The sequence below is a fragment of the Chaetodon auriga genome, chromosome 5 (assembly GCF_051107435.1).
Source record: "Chaetodon auriga isolate fChaAug3 chromosome 5, fChaAug3.hap1, whole genome shotgun sequence".
NCBI classification, from domain to species: Eukaryota; Metazoa; Chordata; class Actinopteri; order Chaetodontiformes; family Chaetodontidae; genus Chaetodon; species Chaetodon auriga.
In genome coordinates this window covers 21,145,001-21,167,837 of record NC_135078.1, presented here as the reverse complement: position 1 = coordinate 21,167,837, position 22,837 = coordinate 21,145,001, and the positions used below count along the sequence as shown (strand labels likewise).

General features: G+C 42.7%; 5 protein-coding genes across 11 annotated transcripts in view; 4 read left to right on the top strand and 1 right to left on the bottom strand.

Annotated features, from left to right (window-relative positions):
• The first annotated feature begins 491 nt into the window (after positions 1-491).
• Positions 492-10,208, top strand: LOC143321450 (uncharacterized). Of its 4 annotated transcripts, none has more exons than XM_076731807.1 (29): positions 492-566; positions 1,193-1,268; positions 1,360-1,466; positions 1,878-1,932; positions 2,020-2,142; positions 2,444-3,004; positions 3,985-4,065; positions 4,171-4,266; positions 4,363-4,464; positions 4,567-4,648; positions 4,771-4,912; positions 5,046-5,138; positions 5,220-5,332; positions 5,432-5,546; positions 5,644-5,763; positions 6,009-6,122; positions 6,250-6,480; positions 6,576-6,638; positions 7,055-7,156; positions 7,236-7,418; positions 7,517-7,648; positions 7,741-7,973; positions 8,092-8,218; positions 8,333-8,416; positions 8,507-8,718; positions 8,870-8,896; positions 9,092-9,167; positions 9,264-9,461; positions 9,750-10,208. In XM_076731807.1, the coding sequence occupies exons 2-29, from the start codon at positions 1,202-1,204 to the stop codon at positions 9,816-9,818; spliced, it is 3,708 nt and encodes a 1,235-aa protein (XP_076587922.1). In that variant the 5' UTR covers positions 492-566; positions 1,193-1,201; the 3' UTR covers positions 9,819-10,208. The 4 variants fall into 4 exon arrangements, with proteins under 4 accessions (XP_076587922.1, XP_076587925.1, XP_076587924.1 ...); XM_076731810.1 differs by having other exon boundaries at positions 511-566; positions 5,432-5,468; positions 9,750-9,964; XM_076731809.1 differs by lacking the exon at positions 8,870-8,896 and having other exon boundaries at positions 511-566; positions 9,750-9,964.
• A 283-nt stretch (positions 10,209-10,491) lies between these two features.
• On the bottom strand, positions 10,492-13,332 carry ccdc117 (coiled-coil domain containing 117). Of its 4 annotated transcripts, none has more exons than XM_076731822.1 (6): positions 13,061-13,332; positions 12,581-12,695; positions 12,397-12,447; positions 12,040-12,312; positions 11,624-11,770; positions 10,492-11,498 (listed from the first exon to the last, which is right to left on the bottom strand). In XM_076731822.1, exons 2-6 carry the CDS (start codon positions 12,673-12,675, stop codon positions 11,264-11,266), a joined length of 801 nt encoding a protein of 266 aa, XP_076587937.1. In that variant the 5' UTR covers positions 12,676-12,695; positions 13,061-13,332; the 3' UTR covers positions 10,492-11,263. The 4 variants fall into 4 exon arrangements, with proteins under 4 accessions (XP_076587937.1, XP_076587936.1, XP_076587935.1 ...); XM_076731821.1 differs by having other exon boundaries at positions 12,581-12,785; positions 13,061-13,304; XM_076731820.1 differs by having other exon boundaries at positions 12,581-13,304.
• Positions 13,333-13,687: 355 nt separating this feature from the next.
• On the top strand, positions 13,688-17,529 carry tcn2 (transcobalamin II). The gene is made up of 10 exons (XM_076731819.1): positions 13,688-13,771; positions 14,088-14,155; positions 14,581-14,770; positions 14,912-15,081; positions 15,410-15,562; positions 16,096-16,268; positions 16,371-16,545; positions 16,623-16,803; positions 16,893-17,011; positions 17,146-17,529. The coding sequence occupies exons 2-10, from the start codon at positions 14,098-14,100 to the stop codon at positions 17,205-17,207; spliced, it is 1,281 nt and encodes a 426-aa protein (XP_076587934.1). The 5' UTR covers positions 13,688-13,771; positions 14,088-14,097; the 3' UTR covers positions 17,208-17,529.
• Positions 17,530-18,350: 821 nt separating this feature from the next.
• Positions 18,351-22,397, top strand: dguok (deoxyguanosine kinase). The gene is made up of 7 exons (XM_076731788.1): positions 18,351-19,185; positions 19,263-19,372; positions 19,456-19,655; positions 19,945-20,092; positions 20,274-20,389; positions 21,339-21,438; positions 21,612-22,397. The coding sequence occupies exons 1-7, from the start codon at positions 18,900-18,902 to the stop codon at positions 21,636-21,638; spliced, it is 987 nt and encodes a 328-aa protein (XP_076587903.1). The 5' UTR covers positions 18,351-18,899; the 3' UTR covers positions 21,639-22,397.
• Positions 21,669-22,837, top strand: part of spaw (southpaw) — a 2,854-nt gene continuing 1,685 nt past the window's right edge. Inside the window, exons 1-2 of the mRNA XM_076731787.1 lie at positions 21,669-21,755; positions 22,427-22,837. The exon at positions 22,427-22,837 is cut by the window's right edge and continues 36 nt beyond it. Coding sequence (XP_076587902.1) covers positions 22,606-22,837 — 232 coding nt within the window. The 5' untranslated portion in view covers positions 21,669-21,755; positions 22,427-22,605. The remainder of the gene's footprint in view (positions 21,756-22,426) is intronic.

Sequence of the window (22,837 nt, the reverse complement as noted above, 5' to 3'; positions counted from 1 at the left end):
CAACCCCCCCAAAAAAGTACATTGATACAAATTCTAGCAGCTCCTTTATTTTTACTTATATAATCTCATGAGAAATAAATGAATAGATAGATTGGGCCCCACACACTGAAGGTCCTAGTGTAAGAGCCACTGTAGACACTGAGGTCATGTACTTTTCAGAGAAATGGGGACTCGGACCTTGTATGGTGAGTTAAAATTAATTAAATCTTGATCATGATGAGTATCTAACCAGCCGATTCATTTTAGACTCAATATGTTTAATTTTAATTTGAGAAAACTTAAACTTTTTGCATAAATACGTGAAAAAAAAAACACACGAATATTTAGTGGCAGTTTTTCTGAAATCAGATCAGGCCCTGCTCACTCTTCTGTGCTTCCCATGGCGCTAATATTGCCGCAGTGCGCGCGACACTGCGTTCCCCTCAGTGCGGGTCGCGAGCTGTTTGACCGTCTCCACGGCGACCAACTGAAGCTCCTGTCAATCAGCGTGTATTTCAGCGCTGAGGAGTCAAGTGCAGCATCGATTTAAAGCCTCCGCGTTTGAGCCTTTAAAGTGGGTACAGTGGGTAAGTTGTGGATGTCTGAGGCAGTACAGCGGTGGAGGAATGAATTAAGACTTCAAATGTGATATTTGTTTGTTTTCATGTAATCTGGCTACATGTAAATCATCAGGGAGTCTCAGACTGAAAGTAGCTTCTGTGATTCAGATAAGCTGTGTGTTTTCGGTCATGCTAATTGTCTTATATATAACTTCAATCTGTGTACTTTTACAATTTAAAATCCTCTCAATTTTAGGTTAAATGTAAAGGCATAGTAATGCGATTTTTTCTGAGTTGTGTGGGCTAAGAAAACTAGCCTTTAATACTAGAGACTTTAGCTTATGTCAGTCAAGGCTAGCTACAAAGGCGAAGTCCTGCACTGCAGTGTTAAAGTGGTCTGGTTTGTACAGCTCCTGGACTTAATGCTCACTTTGAGGAGTGGGAGAGACAGGAAGGCACGGGGATTTATAGTCCTCTTGGTGAAAAGAGCTCAGTTTGGCTTGCTAACAAGCTAAATTGTCCTGGTTTCCTGGACTACTGAGCAACATAAACCCCCCACTCCTTACGACTGCCCAGTCAGCCTGAACCACTGGCAGATACTGGGGATGTGTTGTCTGTGTGGTCCTGCTGCATGTCTGCATATTTGTCTTCAGCAATAGGACATGGCTGACAGAGGCCAAGACGGAGCAAAGAGGGAAACAGAGGACACAGATGAGCTGCTTTACACTGGTCTGAGGTTTTATCAGCTGCATATCATGTATATCTCACTGTTTTGGGAGTTTGCACCCTCTCTTAATGACCCTTTTGTCTGCAATCACAGATCTCAATGACAGCAGCAGTGTGTTTGGACTCGACCCTTCGCCTCTCAGACTGGACCACTGTGACCTTCTCCTAGATGCTATCGATGCTCAGCTTGGTCAGCTGCAGGTCTGTGACTTTCATTCTGTCAGTCTGTGTCATTTTATGCCACTTTCTACTTGTACTTCACTGTTTTAGAGGCAAGTATCATAGTTTTTACTCCACTATTGTTATTTGATAACTCAAATTACTTTACAGATTTAAATTATTGCAAAATGCAAAATATAAATAGTATGTATGATTTTCAAATGGGCCATTCTGCATACGTAATGAACACTTTTACTTTTGGTAATTCAAGTATGTTTTGATGCTAATACTGTTGTATTGTATTGTATTTTTTACACTGTAGTATCTCTACTTTTACTTATGTCAAATATCTGAATACTTGTTCCACTACAGCCGTCTATTTGCACACGCGTCTGTGCATACATGTAATTAGGAGTGCATTTTTTAAGCAGTAAGTGTGATAAATGTATGCAGGTCCAGCCCCAGAAACGTCAGGCAATTTCCGGAGAGCTTGATTGCACCAATGCAGGTAATTTATCATGCACACCTCATGCCAAATTTGGTGAGTTTTTTTTTTTTTTCCAGGTGATTAATCTGTGTTTTTAATTGTTTCCAGCTCCCCTTATGTGGAGTCAATCTCTAAGTAAAGACACAGGCCTTGGAAGTACAACTCAAACAAATGATACTCCCATGTCTTGTCTTGACTTGATACACACTCTGACAATGGAGCAAACATCAGGTAATATCTACGTTTCAGTTTCGTTACAAGGAAAACTGTAATTTCTGAACCAGATCCTTCTCTCGAGGTTGTCTATTTATAGGCTGTTATCAGTAAATGTGTGCTTGAGTTTGCACAAACGAAAGCAAAAAGTGAAATCATTAGGATGTGCACATGCTCCAGTAACCTGCTTAAGTCAGGTGTCTTAATTGGTTAACATTTGTTTGTATGAAAGTGTTGCATTCCTTAGCATAACAGCGCAACAGGACCAAGCTTTTCCTTCACACAAAAACAACCCAGCTCTCCTCTGCTATTTCCCCAGAGAGAAGCACAGGCTGCCAGGAAGATCCTGTCACTCATGAGGAAACTAAACATAAGTTAGACAGAAAGACAAAACAGAAAGAGGAAATAGAGTCTCAGAGGGAGCAGGTCATCTGGAGGCTCAAGAGGCTGCTTGGAGACACCTGTAACGAGGGACCGATGGCAGGAGAAGCCCATCCTCCTTCAGACAGCATCTGCACTGAGGACTTTGTCAGACGCTTCAGAGATGAGATGGTCGAATTGGTATTGCCAGAGAGTAATATGCAGCAACTAGACAAAGAAGAGGCTGAGAGGACAGACATATCTGACTGTGTTACTTGCCAGAGCCACCATAAGGGACAAGTTGTTCTTAATGTCAACGGTAGAGGAACAGCAACGACAGGGAAAGGCAGTAAAGACACAGAGACTGCTCACTGTTCCCAATTAGACAAGCTATGTCAAAGACAGGAACTGGACAAATGTCTTTCTGACAGTTATGGAGTGAAAACATCACATGTTAGCGAGAAAGCAGGAGCCGGAGAGAGATACAACACAACACAGAGGCTTGCTGATGATGGCTGCAGTGAGTATTCTCTTTACAAACTCTTGAGAGACAAAGAGCTGTTAAACATGCAAAGTCATACATCTGTCTGCCCGTCTGTCAAGTTATCTCCACAACTACATTACAAGGTGTCATTTAAGTAGGAATGGATATTCATGCTCCTCTGAGGATTAGTCATATTATTTAAACGCACAATCTGCAACATTTCTGCATTAAATGGTGTAAAAAGTACTAGACCTATGCTATATTCTGTTGAGTTGTGCACTTCCATTATCCCAAATGTTTCCAACAATGTTCATGCTCAGAGAAACCTGTAATTTTATTTCCTGCTTTTAATTTGTTCGCCTGTCAGTGGCGACACAAGCAGATGACATTTCAGAGGAAGGAAGGAAGCTGGCGAACGTGACTAAACATAACTTGAATAAAACTTTAATACATCACCTCGTCTGTGAACATTTCTGCCTGAGTCACATCAGATGGATTTTCACTGGCAATGACAGCAAAACCTGTGATCCCATGCTACTTTTTCATCAAGCGACATCTTTGTTTTCAGTGATCTAATTTAGAGACCCTCACAGCAGAAATTACATGCAGTGCGTTTAAAGACTGTGAGCTTTCTTCTGGAGCCAAAGTCAAGTCAAAATGTGCTCTTAATCACCACTTCAGTCCTTAACAGAGTCTTGAAATCTAACAACTCTATTTCCATGTACTTTACTATGGATATTTATAGTGCCCAGAGGGTAGTGCCCTTGAAATTTACTGAGCCCATTCATTACCTTTAGATCAGTGGATAAAACCTCCATTTTGGACATGAGCTTTTGCAGTATCCTTAAGCCAAAATGTCAACTTAACACACCTGATTAGAATCAAAGTTTCAGAGTACATTCATGCCTGTATATATCTTTGTAACAGCATTTTTGTATAGCAGCCTCTACAGCACACGAGTCTGCCTCTAGACTTTTATTCCTTCACTCCTTCGTTTTGTCTCTGTCTTCTTTCAGTCACTCACAGAACAGAGGATGTGACAGAACATGAAACCCCGCAGCAGAACAACAGTCGTCCTAAGGGCAGGCGCTTGGCAGGTACCGCTCACAGATTACACTGTGTCTGCATGCAGAGCCTAGCTAATCCTCCAGGACATTCGCTCACTGCAAACAGTGATTGTAGGCTGCTTGTTTCTTTCATAGGAGTGCCTGTGTGGAGTTTTGACACCGTGTCCATTGACAGTGACCTTGACTCAGTTTGCACAGAGCAGGTCAGGCAGCATATTCACAGGCGACCAGGTGAGAGTGAAAATCAAGAAATGCTTGGAAACAGGCTCCTCAAATACAGAAAATAATAGTAAGATGAACACAAGATTATTTGTGTGACTCCCCCAGGATGGCGCTCTCTCATTCAGTCTGTCACCGACATGGACGACCACTGCACCAACCAGAGTGACTACGACACAACCACACAGGAAGAAAGTGAACCTCGATCAGGTAAAGCACAAGATGTGACTGTGCATTCCTTTGAGTTCACAGCAATAAAAGAACAATTTCATCTTTAAAGGTCACAGAGTTTTCCTTTCTTTGTTTACAAAGGCCAGAGTTCTTCTTATGGAAATGTACAAAACAGAAGTCCTTCTGTCCGTAAAGCACAACGTAATAAGAGAGAAACTTACAGGTAAACCAAGAGGAAGAACATATAAAGAGTTATAGTCTCATTAGTGTTCTGTACAATTTTTAAATTCTTTATTTTGCACGCATTTCTGACATATATACTCTGTGCATGTTTGTGTATCACAGACTTGTGTGCTCTTTGGGTGACGACAAAGACACAGATGAGGAAATGAATGACTGCAGCAGGAGATGCAGGCCGGAGAGGACATCAGAGAAGATGCAGTCTGATTGGGCCAAGACGAAAGCACGGCTCTCTGCACTTCAACAAGTGAGAATGAGTCTCCCAGTGTTTTAGTGTCATATTCAGTATAATTTGAGGAATATTCTTACGTCAGCTGTTGGAATTCTCCTTCATACACGTGCTTGAGACATCATACAGCTGGTGTGTGTGTGTTCTTCAGAAATGTGAGAAAGAGGAGGAGACACTACAGCTGAAGAAGACTCAGTTAAAAGTTGTTGAGGTTTCTCTCTCTGAACTTCAACAGAGAAGAAAGGTAAAGTGTACTGTCTGATGTGCAGTAGTGTATCAGAACAGAGGTCTCACTAATGCCCACAGTTTATGGTGTATGTCCCAGCATGCCTTGCAGGAATTAGAGACACTGAGTGTAGAGAGAGCAAAGATGGAGAAGGAGAAGAGGACTCTGGAGTTCGTTCTGAGAGACAGCAGGACAGGGAAGGACTCTTTGAGGTACAAAACCAAACTTTTACTAACTGTTTTATACAAAACTATGTGTATCAACATAATTATGTTCTGACAAATAATAATACTGCAATGACTGTGTTGTAGTTTCCAGCTGCAGAGGCAGAGAGACTGTATCGTTGAGGTAAGAGGCACAGAGGAAGAACTCTCAACTCTGATTCAATGTCAACAGACTCTGAAAGATGGGGTCTTCATGGAGACGGTAAAGAAACCTGAGTCAAGCAATGTGTCTGTTTTACATGTTTCAATTTTTTTTCTTAACACTACACTTTTTTGTCGCTCCACTGTTCCACAAACAGCCCGGTGTCATCATGTCAGTGCTGGAGAGGGAGGAGATGGACAGACAGCTGGACAGTGCCAAAACAGAACTGTTTGCTGAACAGCGACGTGCAAGAGAGAAGCTCGAGTGCATGCAAGAAGTACTGTGTTATTTATATCTACAAGTATGATGACAGTTAGAAACCATAACAAGATTAAACTAGTTCAAAGTAATTACACTTCCACTGTAAGAACAGAATCTAAATAATATCAACAGACAACCAAAAATATAACTACAACATTATTTTGATGTCAGAGTGAATTTTTTTCCCAGATGAGGAAATAATAAAAGTCCAATTTTAGGATAATAATGGGTTGATGATGTTCATGTGTGATCTTGGCACAGAAGTTGGAGGAGACTCGTGAGGAGCTCCAGAGGGTCACAGAGGCAGAGAGCTCACTGAGGAGCAGGTGTGCTTGTCTGGAGGAGAAATGGAGGCAGAAAAAGGACGAGACTGAGGTGACACCTAATGACATCATACTCCAATGTCTTAATTAAAATATATGTATATATATCTGCTGAACAAATGGCACTCTGTCAACACCTTTTGTCTACCTGTCTGCCTTTTTGCTGGATCTCTTTTCAGGCAGCAGAGTTTCAAGTAGGTGAGCTGCAAGGTGAACTGGGAGAATGTAAGACCAGAGTGGGTACCCTGGAGAAGATGTTGGCCCAGAGGGAGCTGCAGCTACTCGATATACAAGAGCAACGCGGGACCTTACGAGCAGAAAGAGATGGACTGAAGGGGGAGCTACAACACCTGAAAACCCAGCGCTGCAGTGCACTGAAAGAGGCACAGGAGCAAACCCATAGATTAATGGTAAGTGCTCAGGCAAACTGAGGCTTTCTGAGGTGAAGTGTACAAGTCAAGTTTTTTCTAATGTAACACTGAGGATTCTTCTTTTTTCAATGCAGGAGGCAGCACTGAAGCAGCAAAAGAAAGATTTGACTTTGGCTCATGAGCAGCAGATCCAAAAGGTAAAGAACGAGTCTGTAAAACTAAAATATTGACTCTTCAAATGACATCATCACAGTTTAAAGAAGTAGCGGTCCTTCTGGCTGTTGTGTCGTCAGGTTAATAAGTAGGCTAAACAGGAGAAAGCAAACGCTTTGAAAGAGCAAGCTCCGTGTCTCACATGACACTCTGAGTCCTTGAAAAGTTCCATCTGGGTCTGTGTTTCCCTGAATATGTGAAATCCACAGTTACACTATCTAAATGTAAACTATTTGGTGAACTGAATGCATGTATTGTATGTTAAGTTTCGGTGCCTCTGCTGGGTCAAAACCTAACTTTTCTTATTTTCATGATTACTGTACCATACAGCATATACACAGGAAGTAAAAATACTCCAAAGGTTTACTTTTCAAGATGTGATCCTCTCATATTCTGGCAGCTAAAAGATGAAGAGGCAAAGAAGTTGAGGGATTGTCTGGAGCAGCAGAAGCAGGAGGCAAAGAACCGTGAAGAGGAGCTGCACGCAGAGGCCTTGGAAAAGGTACTCTGGCAATCCTGTACCTAAAATATCCAATCTTTTTAACGCGGCTGCATGATGTGCACGATATGCTCCCATTCAGGTGCACAACGCAATAGAGGAGGAGAGGAGGAAGTGGGAGGTAAAAAAAGTGGAAGCCGTGCAGGTGCACTGTGGGATACTGGAAGAGCAGAACAGAAAGAGCCTGGAAAGCATGAGGAGTGAGATGCAGAGAGAGAAGAGTAAAGCAGTGGCTCTTCAGAAGGAAGTGGTGGAGCTGAAAACAGTAAGGTGACTCACAACCACAGCGTGTGACATTACCGTCTTCATAAATCAGAGTCAATGTTCATTCTCTCCTTGCATGTTTTTCTTTTGATCTGTAAGAGAAAGCAGGAGTTGGAGAGTGAAAGCCGTGCACAGCAGAGAGAGCAGGAGTCTTTGCTGGCCGTCATTTGTAAATCACTGAAAGAGGAGCACCAGGCTGAGCTGCAGAAGCTGCAGAGACAGATGGCACAGGTGCAAGAAAACCACAGAAAGCAATCATTTGCAGGCACATTTAGAGACGTGGTGTTGTGGAAAAGCTGACATGGTGTGGTGTGTGGTCACAGGAGAGTCAGAGGGCAGCGCTGCGACTCGAGCAGACAGTTCAGCTCGCAGAGAAAGAGGCTGACGCACTTCGGGTGATGCTAGAGGAAAAGGAGAGCAGCTGCAGCCAAATCACAGCTGAGCTGGAGCAGCAGCTCGGGCACTGGGCCCAGGAGCTGGGAGCAGAGTGCCAGCACCTACACCTCTTAGTGGAGCAGAGCGGAGCCAAACAAAGAGCTGTGCAGCTACCTCCCAGGTATCGCTTCCTGCTCAGGCCTCCACACATATCTGCTTTAGAAAGAAGTAAATACTTTAAAGACAACGAGATGTGTTTGATGAGGAGCTTCTAATACTGACGCCTTCACGTTGTGCAGTTCTACAGTAGCTGAGGCTCTTACAAACCTGAGAACACTAAGAGAGCAGTTGAAGCACGTGATTAATGATCTACACCAGAAGCTCGATTCACAGACACAAACCACTGAGCAGCTGAGCAAAGTCAAGGTACAGTTTAGACTGTACATACATACATACATACATACATACATACATACATATAGTGTCTGGTGTTGTTGGTGCATTACATGTACACATGAATACAAGTTGAAATCGTTTCAGGAGCGAGAGCTGAGCATCCAGAGGCAACAGCTGAGGATGGAGAGAGACCAAGCCTTGGATTCTCTAAAGGAGCGGCTCATTCAGGTATGAACTTGCACACTTTGTGTAGCTCATGTCAGTGCACAGACACAGAGAAGTCATCACTCACAGTGCTCTTCTGCCCCATTTCTGCAGGAGCACATTGAGGAGTTAAGCAGCCTGAACTGGGCTCATATGTGTGGTGGAGGAGCTGAGGGAGGAGGAGCGGCAGCATCTCTTCGCAAACAGCTGAAGGCCAAAGACCTGGAGCTCAGGCAGGTTCAGAGGAGCATGGGTCAGTGGAAGGAGCAGACGGCAGCGCGCCTGGCATGCAAGTTTGAGGAGGAGCTGACCGCTGAACTGGAAAGGTAGCACACGAACAGACGTTTTGATCCGCCATCTTTCATGCTGTTTGTCCTTTCCTAAAAATGGCCCAGACTCCAAAGTTTGTGATCCATCGAATAACAATATTCTGCTTTTCTGTGTTTACATTTTGCTGTGATTTGTGCTGTCCCACAGGTGCAAGACAAAGTTGTTAAGGGGCAGGTAACTGGTTTCTGTCTCTGTGGACACTAGATGACAAACTAACCAGCTGTCTGTCCTTATAAGAGCACGATCTCACCTCAACTCACTGCGACATGCGTTTCATATCATAGATGTAACATTAACTCATTAACCATGTAGTTACGTTAATTATTCACAAGTGACATTCTTTCAAATGCAGGTTTGTTTGTTTTCCAGAAAAACATCAAAGATTCGAGAGGAGAGGCAGAGGAAGTCAGAGAGGCCTGAAGGAGAGATGACGCTGAGTGCAAAGGTAAGCGTTTCACTGTTCCAGTGTGGGCTCGAACAAAGCTCTTACAGATACAAAATGTAAGATATTTAATATTTCTTTTTGTTTTTCCTCCATCAGGATGCTCAGAATTCAGTTTGCTCCCCCCCCCTCCTTGTTGCTGCCTCTCACAGCCCCTCAGATGTGGCTTCGCTGAAGCTTCTGCGTTACCTCCAGAACAAAGTCAAGCAGCTCCGTGTGGAAAACCAGGCCTACCCCTGGAGCCTGTCGCCTTTAAGTACAAGCCCTTCAGATTTGTCAGGATCCTATCTTACAACAGTGAGTACATGCTTTTACAGCAGGTTACTGTTGATTTATTGACTTGTCCCTCATTCAGTGTAACCACGAGCCGCATTTACAGTGGTGATAAACGGGTACACTTCAACGTGGTTTATGGATCTGATTTTAAATCCTCTTTCAGTTAAAATATAAACATATAAGTACTTTCTCAATGAAAATACTACTGTAAATATGGCAGTGTCATTAACATTTGAATGTTATTTCTGCGCTTGTCCTCATAATATAAGAATGTAGTAATGAACGCAAGTGCTGGTGTCTCCTTTATAGATGAGTCAAGGTCAAGACAGTGCTGGGATTCAGAGCCACTCATCCATCAGGACAGTCTCAAGTACATGAAGCCTCAGTCTGTGGGTGTGTTACACACGCCGGTAGCATAATATTTGCTGAGTGTCAAGCAGTTCAAGCTGTTTATGTGGCCACAGAAATGAATCATTTACTGTTACATGTGCATAAGATAGCAACTTAACAAGCAGGTCACAATGACAAATGACACAACCGAAGATTTGGTCGTGAAGTTCACATTCCTCTGCGTGACGGCCGTCAGATTTTATGGCTTAAGGTTACAGTGACCTGTGAGTAACTGATGAGCTGATGTTTTACTGGAGATCATGTGAGCTATGAAAAGAAACTCATGAAGCTGACAGTACAGTGGGACTCCCTTGTATAATGTAAAAAATGTTACACAATGTGAAATTACACATTAAAAAAAAGTCTTTAAGCATCTTTTATCGGCTTTGTGAATTTGTTATATTAATATAAAGAAAACTCTACTGGGACTGATGCTGGTTTTGGTCCATCAGACCAATTAATGCCAATTTATTTAACAACTATTTCCCTATTTAAGTTAATGTAATCATCAGCGTCAGTCTTAGATCAGGACTGAGTCTGACTTGAACTTTACTGATGAATGAAATCATCCTGAATAAAGACAATGACGTGGCTCTAACTGGCCTTAAATTGGACACAGTAAATCGTGATCCAATGAAAACTGCCGATGCCACGCAGAATCTCTACATGAACAAGAGTTTATTTAAAAACAAATAAAAAGTAATAACACTCGATGGCTGATCGCAATTCTTGTAATGCACATATGAAAATACAATCAAATCATAAAAAGGTGCATTTCCGTTACTTCTTTACAAAATTCCTCAAAGCCCACAGATGGCGTACTTGCTAAGCACTACGGAAGATAATCTCTCTACCACAACAAGTACAACTGCAAGCAGGAAGCCATGCTGTGAGCAAATGTGAACAACAGGACCTTTTTTTTGTATCAACAATGCCCAGAAGCTGAACATAAAAGCAATACTAAATTAATGTGCTGCACACTGTTTAACATAGAACAAAATCATATTTACAGTACACCAGTGTGTCTCTGGCCAGGCTTTGGCAAAATTATGTACAAACGATCTTAATTCTAACAGCAAAGGTTAATTCTGTAAGTTATATAAAACAGTAAGGCTGTCTACAGAACTTCTCAGAGGCTTCAGATTGCGACAGTTCCCTTGGAGGTTTGAACTGACAGAACTGAATAATTCGTTCAATGTTATCATTACATCTTACATTTATAGTGATTTAACAGTCAAAAAACCGAAACTGAGCGACTGTAAAGCAAAAGATGTGTTGCACAAATTGTCCAAAACAGCACAATATTCATGTAAAGCCACCATGCCTTTCCAAACTAGACCAGCTTCAAGTGGTTCTGAGTCATTTATAGTCTTTTGTATGACAGATTGTCCCACCTTTCACTTTGGCGTGACTTCTCAAGTCATCAAGCGTGATTACATTTCCATGTCCTCCTCTCCGGAGCTGTGGGCCACAGGGAAGTTGTACAGAGAAGAGTGTGTGTCTGCAGGGGGGCTGGAGGGACTGTGAGGGGTGGGAGATGGACATGGAGTCGGGGGCTGCCGAGATACTGTCTGTTGTTTCCGCTGTTTCTGTAGTGAGACCTTTCGCTTCCGGCAGAAGGGATCATCCGGTGGCCGCCACAAAACCAATTCCATGCAGGAATGGCTCCTGAAAGTATGAGATAAACAAAAAAGGGTCGAGAGCTTTTCACGGAGGAAACAAGCAGCGTACCACGAGTCATGTTACGAATCACTTCATTCAAAATCAAACGTTCCAATATGAGAATAACATACACAGACTGGGCTACTGTGTGCGGGAGGATGTCACTGATGCCGCGCTGTAGACCCTCCTTCAAGCTGTCAGAGATCACCAGCACCGGCCGTCTGGGGGCTGGTTCCACATCAAGATCTTCGTCCTCATCGTCATCCTCGAGCGTTATTCTATGGTACATCAATTTTGCAGCATATACTTAAAGGAATAGAGGTTACAGGATGTGTTGTTGTGAGCACCACCTCCCCAAAAAAAAGCTATTACCACCACCGAGCAGCCAAACAACCCCACAACATGACCCACAATATCTTAATATAATCGTTTTGTTACAAAACAATAGCAAGACAATAAGTGACAATAATCACCCATGGGGAAAGTAACACTGTATTTTTCCTTTTCACACCTGCAGTTTTTGCAGCTTTTGGCACATCATGCATACCTGTCTTCGATCTCCTGAAGCTTCCTCTGAGCTGCTTCTATCTCCATGCTGGAGCTCTCGGTCTCTGGTCGGGACAGAGTGGAGGAGGACTGCGGCAAAGTCAAGGGCTGAGGCGCTGGGCAGGGCTGTGGAGGTGCAGGGCCAGCCTGCTGTACAGACAGAGGGGGGCAGCTGTTTGCTGTCAGCCAGTCCTGATGGGTGCTAGCGTATGAGTTCTCTGAAATGTCCACTTCTGCCTCCAGCATTAACCTCCTCCTTTTGGCACTGCATCCCCTGAGAAAACACGAAGGGAAACGTTCATATGTGACTACTCCACGTGCTGTCAGACTGCTTTGTATGTGTGCATCTCTCACTTACTCATCATCAATTCTCCTCCTGTGCTTCCTCAGGCATCGTGTCTCCCAGCTGCTGTGGAACAGATGTGTCAAAACACAAGATTCAACATATCAGGTTAAGATTACAAAGATACTTCACGTACTGCCAGTGTGTTTCTGACAAATGCATGAAGGGACTTTACAACCACAAATCATCAGCTACATACTTGTTGGAGAGGGTCGCTCTCTGTTGGTGGCCAGACGTACTCGGAGGTGCGAGGTCAAATTCGGGAAGGCTTGTGGGGCCTGAAAATGAATACATGGCCGGCACAAACTCCACTCCTGTGTATGTGAGAGCAGAGTGATGCACGGTGGTCCAGCCGGTGAAATGATTTGGAGACGCACCGGTAGATTAATACAAACGGACCTGACCTGGAAGATCAGTATTGATACCCCTCAGACAGGCTGATAACGGTATATTCTGTAACCTACATGACGCACAAGTTATAAATATGCCTGCACGAGGGCAGCTAGCTGGTTATTTAGCTAACGTTAGCTACGATGCTATTGTTGCGTGTCACCTGTTATATGACATTTCAGATAAAATATGCTATTAAGTTACTGTAAAATGACAGAATGACAGCTTCATATCTGCGCTGACTAACTCTGCACAAGTTAAGCAGAAACATATATCGTTACAGACCGACCTGTGCGGCTGCCCTGCCCCTTGCTGTTTGTGCTTATGTTTTGATGGCTAGTCTCCGTCAGTTTGCATTGTATTCCGTTTGAATATTCCCGTTAGCGCACAGCGACAGCCACTGCAAGTTCAAGTCTTACTAAGGTAAAATTACGATGCCACCTGCAAGCAGAAATAACCCCAAAATGACGACCCCTGTGGTGTGAACTGCTGGAAAAGTAGGCTGGGTTAACGTTGGCTTGCTGTTGTGATGTGAGTCGCGCCAGAAGAGTCGTCAAGATTCTAGAAAGCACGTATGTTACGTCAGGTGAATTGTGGGATTTGTAGTTCTTAATGACAAACGAGTTACCACAAAGTCTTGTTTACAGAAGCAAACTAAACTAGCGTCAGTTGAACTGTGTGTTGATACGTTGAACCTGTTATATCTTCTAAAAATGTCTGTGAACACTAAAATCCGTCATACGTAGCGAACGGAAGATGATTGTTTTACAGTGAAATAGACACCTGCCTCTTGTTTTGTTCGTTTTACCAAAGAGTACATGCGATTAAAAAGTAATCCTCTCCAACGTGCTGTTTGCGGTCTGGCCCACAGCGGGTGTTTAAAGGGACCGTCTCGCTGTCTCGGATGACGGGTCATGTGACAGTGAAACACTAGAAGCTGTTGTCTCTTCCTGTGTCCTCACTCAGCTCTGATTCTTCACCCCGGAGTCCCTCTGAGCAGGTCAGACACCGCTGTTTACCGCAAAACTTAAGAAGCTTACAGGTTAATGACGTGCTGTGACAATATGAGAATAACGATCTTATAATATTTACCTAGCATGGCCGAGCAGACTGTTTGTATCTATAACTAGATTGCAGCTATTTTCAGATTCATTGTTTAACATCTCTGAATTTGCGTTTTTTTTTACATACGTGACAACTTTCTGACTAAGAAATGCTTTTTGGTCTCCTCATTTTACACTACATCTGCGGCGTTACTTTAACGTGTTAAAGCCAATATATTGATTTGTTTCCACTGTTTGTGTGTCATCCAACAGATTGTCCGGAATGCTGTCTTTAGTTGTTATCACAGGTCTGCTGGCTTTTGCCTGTGGCAAACCATGTGGTAAGTATTTTTTAATATAAATCCAGTAAACACTTAAAAACCCTGACTACCAAAACAAAATCTGTTTGAACTCTGGGAAAACCCAGTTTACAGATACACTGACTCACTGGTCTGGACATTCACTGATTTTGTAATAACCTATGTCATGAATTTGAATGGCCTTCATGTTGCTTTGCTTGTTGACAAAAGTTGTGCAATTATCTAATTATGGTGAATGTCTGTCCTCAGTGATGAAGGTAAAATATGAAGCAGAGACTTGAGGATATTTGGAACTTGAAACTTCTTTCAGTTATTGTTTCCACAGTCTTTATTTCCTCCTTTTGCGAGTGCTGATGCTGCAGTTGTGGTTTTGCAATGCTTCGAAAGTTCATGTTGATGTCAGTAAGGGAGGGTTACTGAAATACGTTTCTCTTCTTTTAATCCAGATACTGAAGGAGCCAACAGTGAGCTGCTCCTGTCCCTCAATAAGAATCTCCTTCGCTCTCTGGAGACTCAGGAAGGCCTCCCCAATCCCAGCGTCCACTTGGCACTACGGCTTTCCACTCACCACAACCTGGCCAAGGAGAGCGAACACCTGAACAGACTGAAAAGTAGTTTGCACAATGACATTCAAAGGTATTGCAATTTTGAAGGTTGCTCTCATTCTTCAGTGTTGCTTGTTGCGCTGAAACAACAAATGTCATTCTATTTTCAATCTGGATTTCCACTGATTTATCTTTTTCCTTGATGTTCTCACCTGTCTCACGTCTTTCTCAGCTCTCTCTCTAACAGCCAGCCTGTGGTTGGCATCATGGCGCTTTACACTATGGCTTTGAAGTCCTCCTGCCACGACCTCAACACAGTCACCTTCACCGTCAGTGAGACGAGCGAGACGCTGCTGACGCACCTGAAGAACCAGATGGAACAAGAAAAAGAACATATCGCGAGTGAGTTTTCCTTTGACCTTTTGGAGGCCAACGGTTGTCATAAAAAGTGTTCACCATCCTGTTTTACATTGTGCTACAAAATGAGCACAGAGATAAGTCAGTGCAGATATTTCTTCAGAAAGCAAATCCAAGAAACTGTCATACTTTGTCTTATAATACTACAGCGACCGGTTTTATTTCAGTTTCGATGGAATTAGTCATTAGAGCAGCGACAGGCTAATTCCATTCAAACTGGAATAACAATTTTATTTTAATTTATTCAACATAACTGTGAAGTCATGCCTTAAAATAATTGGGCCTCTTTTATTTCTTCTCTTCTTTTGCGCAGTCAGCCACCGCCCTTTGACCAACTATTACCAGTACTCCCTGGGCATACTCGCCCTTTGCGTGAGCGGCATCAGGGTCAACAACCATGTCAGCAACAAGCTCATCAAGGCAGTAGAACATGAGCATTTGACACATGGGGACTCTGAGAGTGTCGGTGAGTGAAACCTGCCTAAACTAATGATGTGATTAAAGAAATGATGTGCAGGAGATATGCAGGCAGGGATGCATCGTATCGCAATTGTAAATAGGTGTATGTAGTGTACTTTCCAGTTAATTTGGCATAATTAACTATATCCAAAACACGAGTTGGATCATGATTGTATGACTGTTGACACTCGACAGTTTGTTTGCAAATGATTGCATCTGTTTTTATTTGTCTTACACAGAGTCCCAACTTTTTTGCAATCAGTGTTGTAACACGACTGAGCTCTGTACTGTGGACAAAGATGTACGACCACAAACTAGATCAAACCAGTGCTGACAGGTCAATTGCTTAAAGGTAGATTTATTTTACTAGTGGGTCATCTCACCAAAATTTGCCAGAATGAAGGTTCAGGATGGGGAAATTCTGTTAAAACCACCACAGTGTTTATATTTGAGACTCTAGTAACCCCTCTCAGTTCTTCCTTTGTTCGACTTTCCTGCTGTCTTTAATATGCATGTTTTAATCCTATTTTCTCTCCCTAGACACCTACGCCATGGCTGGAATGGCACTGCAGTGTGTGAAGAACACTGGTTCTCATGTGCACAATGCTGCTGAGCTTGACACGGCCCTTGCTAAGATCAAGCAGAAGCTCTTGGCCTCTCAGAGGACTGACGGTCACATTGGCAATGAGTTCAGCACAGGCCTTGCAGTTCAAGTAAGGATCTTTTGCCGTATTTTTTGTTCAGCTCTCTGTGTCTGAAACCTTATGCTACAAATCAAAGCTTCAGCTTAAATCTGCTCGTTTGTTGTGTGCAAGGCCTTAATCGCAATGGGCAGCCCAGTTGCAGAGTGTGCTGCCTCGCTGGAGGCCATCAGGACAGGCGCCAGAAGCAACACATACCACAACCCCATGGCCATATCTCAGGTCCTGCCAGCCCTCCACCAGAAATCCTACCTGACAGTTAAAAGCAAGGCGTGCCTCAATGAGGACGGTATGTGCAGCGACATTTCTGCCCCCACGCTCGCTTCGGATGATACCAGGTTGTGTCTGTATTGTGCCTTCCTGCAGACACTCTGGTGCTGGAGCCTGTAGATCCTGTCACGGTTTTACCGAGTGAGACCAAAGTGACGGTGACGGTGGAAGTGGTGATGTCCAGCGGGGCAGCTGTTGTTTACTCTGTGGACGTGCCAAAGGGCAGCTCTCTGTTGGAGGCCCTGGAACTTCTCAAGGGGGAAAGCGTTGGCTTCACGTGAGTTCACATCATGTAACTGTGCGTTTCAGCTTTTTATGCTTTTTTTAAAGTCCCGCGTGAGTGCCTACACTGTTTGATACTGGTAGGTTTGACAAGGAGTCCAGCCTGTGGGGACCTTTCTTAAGTATGGTGAACGGCGAGCAGGCCAGACAGAGTGACCGCAGATACTGGCACCTCTCCTCTGATGGCACTGCACTCACTCAGGGTGAGGACACACACACACACACACACACACACACACACACACACACACATTATAACATAAAGCATTCTTTTTATTTTATTGATCTGCTTTAATTTCACTTTGGTTAAAAAACAAATGCGGGTTTGCTACCTCAGGTGTCAGTGATTACAAGATTGAGGCGGCTCAAAAGATCACCATCAAAAACACGAGCTACTGAGAGGCAGTTCCTGCTGATGCACACCAACAGTTCAAGCGGGACTTTTTCCCATCCTTTTTTGTTTCAACCGGTGATTATACTTAAATTGTCTGATGCCATCATCTCTGAATTAATGGTTTTGGTGGTTTCACAGAACTGAAGTGTAATTTAGAACTAATTGAACAGACTTTGCTGTGAATATTCTTACTTTGGCATGTAAATTGTGAAGCTTTTTTATGATGGATTGTTAAATGAGTGTGAAATGTTTGTTTAAATGGATTACAAGGCATGATTGTGCTTTTTTAAACAAATAAAAAAAGTTCTGATGGCTTTTTAAAATTAAGAGTTTCTGTATTTTTGTGTTTTTGTTACAAACTAAATATGAATTATATGCAAGTGACAGCTGATTTAATGATTAGATAATATTAGATCTCTTTAAGTAAGATGATTCATAAAAACTATGACATTTGAGTGTAATTTAGATTTTTATTGCATATGTGTAAAACACCTTTATTATGGATTATGAATGCTAATTGACATTGTCAAACATACAACAACGTAAGACCAATGAGTACCAGTGGAAACACCTACAGCACTTTACTCACTCTCTCTCTCTCTCTCTCTCTCTCACAAGAAAAAGTCATGATTCACATAATCAGTGATAAGATTAACAGGTATTATCCAGAGTTACTGAATAAATGAAGAGATAATCATGTGAAAATGAAAATAACAAATTATGGGTTATATCCGGTGCTATGTCTTTTTACTGCTTTACTTCCTATAATAAGGACATTACAAGTACATACTATGCAAAAAGGCAATACATAATGAAAAAGAAGTACATTTGAGGTCGAATTTGCTAAGTTTAGTTAAGAGACCATGACAAGAAAGTCTGGTAATGACAAGCAGATATGTTTACAAGGACTTTATCATCATCATAGTCACAAACAACAAAAAAAAAAACTGAAAGCCACTCATCTTAAGTAACATATAGAGTTACAATATTACAAATTGAGGTACAAATGTTTAGCTAATTTATCTTAAATGTATTATTTAATTCATTTAAAAAAACCTCAAGCCCACGTCCACTGTTTTTTTTTTTTTTTTTTGCATAAACAGAAATCATGCATTTTAAGAGCACAGATCTCACCCATGTGGGGACATTTGAGAGCAAAGCACTTCCGGTTCATGACCAAACTCTTATGTAGTGTCACCGCCGCAAACTGAGCTGTATTTACACAAAACACAGTCATTATATCTGTATACTAAATGTAAGAAAACCAGCGAGTGTGAGTTTGTACTTGCCGTACATTTTTTTGTTCAAACGAGCGGGATTCAGTTTATTTAAAGATTTTTATTGCGAAAGTACAGAATGTACCGGAAGTGATTTTTACTGCTAATGTTTGTAGCATTTAGCACAATTTCTACTGAACGTATCGTAGTAGTTTTACTTACCAGCAGCAAATATGCGCGGCGCAAAAGCGTGAACACTACAGAAACAGCTCAACCTATCTATCGGTTATTTATAAATATTGTAATGGTTGTCTATTTAGCTGTAAATCGATTTGTCACAACGTAAGTTCATGTTGCATCATGGAGATGAGCTAGCTACCATGAGGTTAACTCAGCGGTCATGTAAACACGTTAGCGAGCACCACGTGACATGCAGATAGCCGGTATAAGCCTTGTGTAGTATTTCTTACACCTGCAGTAATGTCTGCTCTGTATCGATGTGTTCTGTTCGACCGTGTTTCTACATTAAGACAACAAGCATGTTGGATACAGGTGATGAGATTTGGGTTCAGTGCGCCTCCTACACGGTGGAAGAGACATAACAGCGTCCCGCGAGCTGGAAACAGAAACCCACCACACACAACTTACCTCAGCAAGATGGCTAATGACTCAGGAAAGCTCAGTGTTTCTAGTTCAAGGTGTCTTTCAAATTCAGCCGAGGATGGGACTGCTCGAGTTAAGAGAGTTTCCATCGAGGGCAACATTGGTAAGTGTATTCACAGTATTTCAGAACTAACTCAAGTTATGAATTTTTGGAAATATGTGATGTTTTCTCCTCTTTAGCTGTTGGAAAGTCAACCTTTGCAAGACTCCTTCAGTCAGCTTGTCCAGACTGGGAGGTGGTGGCAGAGCCTATCAGCAAGTGGCAGAACATCGAGACAGGGACCTCTAAGGTAGGGCACATCTCCTGATCTCTATATCTTCATCCAGCAGCAATCAAAGGAAGCCAAACTGACCATTTCTGTGTCTCTGACAGGGGACAGACGGGTCCCCCCAGACCACAGTCAGCAACCTGCTGCAGATGATGTACCAGGACCCTCAACGCTGGTCGTACACATTTCAGACATATTCCTGCATGAGCCGGCTGAGGACGCAGCTGCAGCCTCCTCCGGCTCAGCTGCTCAGCTCAGAGGGGACGCCTGTCCAGGTGTATGAGCGCTCAGTCTACAGTGACAGGTGAGTGAGTCAGGACAGGCCAGGAAAGGGAAAATGAAATCATGTCAGTTTGGGCATCTTTATGTGGAGGACCCACTGCCATCCCATGTTGAACCAGTGTGACATAGAGAGCTGTAGACTGTGGACACCACCCATAAATCCACATATAATCATTGTATTATTGTCGTTGTTGATAAACAGAGTTATGCTCAGGATAGAATCAGGATGAGAATGATGAATGCACTTTATATACTGTTTAACTCCTTTATTTTATCTGTGTGAAATTAAACTTAACTTCCTTTCGTGTCAGATACATCTTTGCCCTGAACATGTTCGAGCTGGGTTGTATAAACTCTACAGAGTGGGTGGTCTACCAGGACTGGCACTCCTTCCTGGTGGAGCAGTTTGGACACCAGGTGGAGCTGGAGGGCATCATCTACCTCAGAGCCCCACCAGAGGTAAGAACATCAGAGATTTTACCAAGAGTTAGAATTAGTCTAACAATATCTCAAAGACAAAGCGTGTTTGCAGCACATGATTTTAGCTTGTGAGAGTTGCTAATATTTTTTTACTATAACAAAACATCAGTGACATTTACTGTGTTTCAGACAAACGTCATTGTACTTTGTTGTCTCTCAGAAATGTATGGAGCGTCTGGAGAATCGGAGACGAGCGGAGGAGGAGGGAGTGCAACTGGACTATCTGGATAAACTTCATGTTCAACATGAGAGGTGGCTTGTTGAGAAGAGCACTGAGTGAGTGTCTGTGTGGTTGATTCTGAGTGTTTCTCGTGATCAGTGACAAAAAATCACACTCCTCTCGCTGATCGAACATCTTTGAGGCCCTTATTAAAAATCCTTTTCCTTGTCGATGACGCACTAAATGGTCTCAGGTGTTAATACATCTCTGATTTACGTACACGTGCATCAGTGGAATAAGCTTCCTGAAGATAAGATATGACTATTGATCCCATGCTGGGGAAATTAAGATGTTACAGACAGCAATAATACCAAAAATAAAAGGACATGTGCAAAAAGGACAAATAGACAATAAAAAGGGATTCAAAATAAAAATTTATTTTATATATGTACATTATATACAAAGAGAATCTGAAAAATAATATTGCCTTGAATATTTAGCTTGTGTTTGTTTTTGTTTTTTTATCTTTTAAAAGCAATTTTAATGTCTTCTTAATGTCTTTTTCATAATGTATTCCTGTGCCCCTGTAAAGCACTTGAATTTCCTTCTGTCTGAATGGTGCCATATGAATAAACTTGCCTTCCTTTATTAATCAGGTGTCTGCTGCAGGGTGGGAAGTTAGCACAGCCACCAGCCAAATACTGGTAAAATATGAAGGTAGCTGGTGGATTTTAAAAAGGAAAATTCCCACCCTGAGCTGCTGTCAGTGCAGGCCTGATGTGCATCCTGATGGAATTACATTTTTAATTGACATTTAGCTGTAAATTATCCAACCAGTATCTGGTGTGAACCGCTCATATTCAAAAAGTGAAATGATTCACGGCGGCGATGGTCCAGCCGGTGTATCACAGGATGCTCTGCTCAGATTCCTGTCTGACAGTCACCGTTTGAATGCCTTTCCTCGCAGCTGTTTGTTTCCCGGCTGTGAACAGATGACAGTCAGCAGTGTGTGGTCTGGTGACTTGAGGCTGTTGAGTGTAACACAGCTCCGCTCTCTCTTTGCAGAATCCATTTTGAGAAGCTGAAACAGACACCTGTGTTGCAGCTGGATGCTAGCGTAGAGTTTCAGAGTGACCCGGAGGTGCAGGAGCAGTTTATAACAAAGGTATGTTTATTTATCGCATTTTGATATAATAGCTGCTGCGCCCGGGGCGGCCACACGAGGGCCCCGTCCTAATGTTTGAGAGCTTTTCTCTCCTCCTCACAGTCAGACACGTTTCCATTTTCTGACCTGATGTTTGTTGTGTTTCTGATCCTGAAGTACCTTTTCATACACAGGTGAAGAACTTCTTCAAATCTTTATGAGAAGACAACCGCCATCAGCCGCCGTCAGCAGTGGGAAACAGATGAAACCAGTCAAACCTCAGTCAGTCAAGTGTGTTAGCTGACATAAAACTGCACATGAGCCATGAGTGAAGGAAGGTAATCGAAAAGGTTTTGATAAGCTGCAGTCTTCACAGGACCATACTACACCAAACACAGTTTTGTCTTTTTTTTGTTGCTTCTAAAGAGACTCTTTTTTTTTACATATTTGTTTTGAGATTGTTTTGAAGTCGCATCTTGTGCTATTTATTCCACTTGAAGTCTCTCTAACACGGTAATTCACTTATTCAAGCACTTCAAACGTAGACCAGTTAAGTGATTTTATTGCCTGCGTAATTCATAAACTATATCTGCGCTGTCACTGTGACCATCTGGAAACACAGTTTACTGAACACCACACAGTTTTTGTGTATCTCACTGTTTTAGACATTCCTGACTGACAGCCTTGAGCATGCAAGTAAGCGCAGCATTGTATTTATTGTATGTCAAATAAAATCTGTTTTTTAAATTCCTTTTTTGCCATTTTGTCCCTTCATTATCACAGATTTTCTTAAATTTTCTGAATGTGCGAAATTGCACATTACCTCTGCCGCTGTCAGTAAACAGACGGGTGCTAATGGCTGTACAGCATTTAAAGTAACATTTGTTAATGGATTTTTGCATGTCTAAGAGCTCCTGAATGAATATGAAAGGCCAGGCACTTTGACAGGACAATGACCTTGGCTAAATGTTTTCTTTTTTCTGTCCCTCTGATGTGCTCTGATGATCAGAGGGGCTGTTCAGATGCCTGGAGTGGTCAGGGGTCATCAAAGGGCAGCTGTCCACTATAAAGGGGCCTGGCTGGAGCTCCGTCTGCACATAGCATCATTTCAGCCCGAGACCAGCTGGAGGAAGGAAGGAGATCTCAGCCTCTCTCTCATTAGAGTGCATGTCGTGACTTTTAGTTGAAATGGACGTCCTGGTTGTTCTCTGCACGATCCTCCTCTCTTCTTCTGGGGTTGTTTTCTCTGCACAGGAACACAGATATCACACAGGCCTCGAGGACAGTTTAGCTTTCAGAAACCTCTCACTGAATCATCGCAGCAGATACCCTCTGTACATGATGCAGCTGTATCGCTCCTTCAGAGCGTCGTCGGTAGCTGTCGGCACCGTCACGGCACAAGGTGACGACCTGTCAGCAC

What these genes read in the sequence shown, in the direction of transcription:
- LOC143321450 (XM_076731807.1), top strand. Translation starts at nt 1,202, where the DNA reads ATGGCTGACAGAGGCCAAGACGGAGCAAAGAGGGAAACAGAGGACACA. An exon ending in AAGTGGTGGAGCTGAAAACA is followed by an intron (nt 7,419 to 7,516) that starts GTAAGGTGACTC and finishes TTGATCTGTAAG; the next exon opens with AGAAAGCAGGAGTTGGAGAG. An exon ending in TAAAGGAGCGGCTCATTCAG is followed by an intron (nt 8,417 to 8,506) that starts GTATGAACTTGC and finishes CCATTTCTGCAG; the next exon opens with GAGCACATTGAGGAGTTAAG.
- ccdc117 (XM_076731822.1), bottom strand. Translation starts at nt 12,675, where the DNA reads ATGTATTCATTTTCAGGCCCCACAAGCCTTCCCGAATTTGACCTCGCA. An exon ending in AGGAGGAGAATTGATGATGA is followed by an intron (nt 12,313 to 12,396) that starts GTAAGTGAGAGA and finishes GTGTTTTCTCAG; the next exon opens with GGGATGCAGTGCCAAAAGGA. An exon ending in CTTCAGGAGATCGAAGACAG is followed by an intron (nt 11,771 to 12,039) that starts GTATGCATGATG and finishes GATGTACCATAG; the next exon opens with AATAACGCTCGAGGATGACG.
- tcn2 (XM_076731819.1), top strand. Translation starts at nt 14,098, where the DNA reads ATGCTGTCTTTAGTTGTTATCACAGGTCTGCTGGCTTTTGCCTGTGGC. An exon ending in GGGGAAAGCGTTGGCTTCAC is followed by an intron (nt 16,804 to 16,892) that starts GTGAGTTCACAT and finishes TGATACTGGTAG; the next exon opens with GTTTGACAAGGAGTCCAGCC. An exon ending in TGGCACTGCACTCACTCAGG is followed by an intron (nt 17,012 to 17,145) that starts GTGAGGACACAC and finishes TTGCTACCTCAG; the next exon opens with GTGTCAGTGATTACAAGATT.
- dguok (XM_076731788.1), top strand. Translation starts at nt 18,900, where the DNA reads ATGTCTGCTCTGTATCGATGTGTTCTGTTCGACCGTGTTTCTACATTA. An exon ending in TTCCATCGAGGGCAACATTG is followed by an intron (nt 19,186 to 19,262) that starts GTAAGTGTATTC and finishes TCTCCTCTTTAG; the next exon opens with CTGTTGGAAAGTCAACCTTT. An exon ending in CTTGTTGAGAAGAGCACTGA is followed by an intron (nt 20,390 to 21,338) that starts GTGAGTGTCTGT and finishes CTCTCTTTGCAG; the next exon opens with AATCCATTTTGAGAAGCTGA.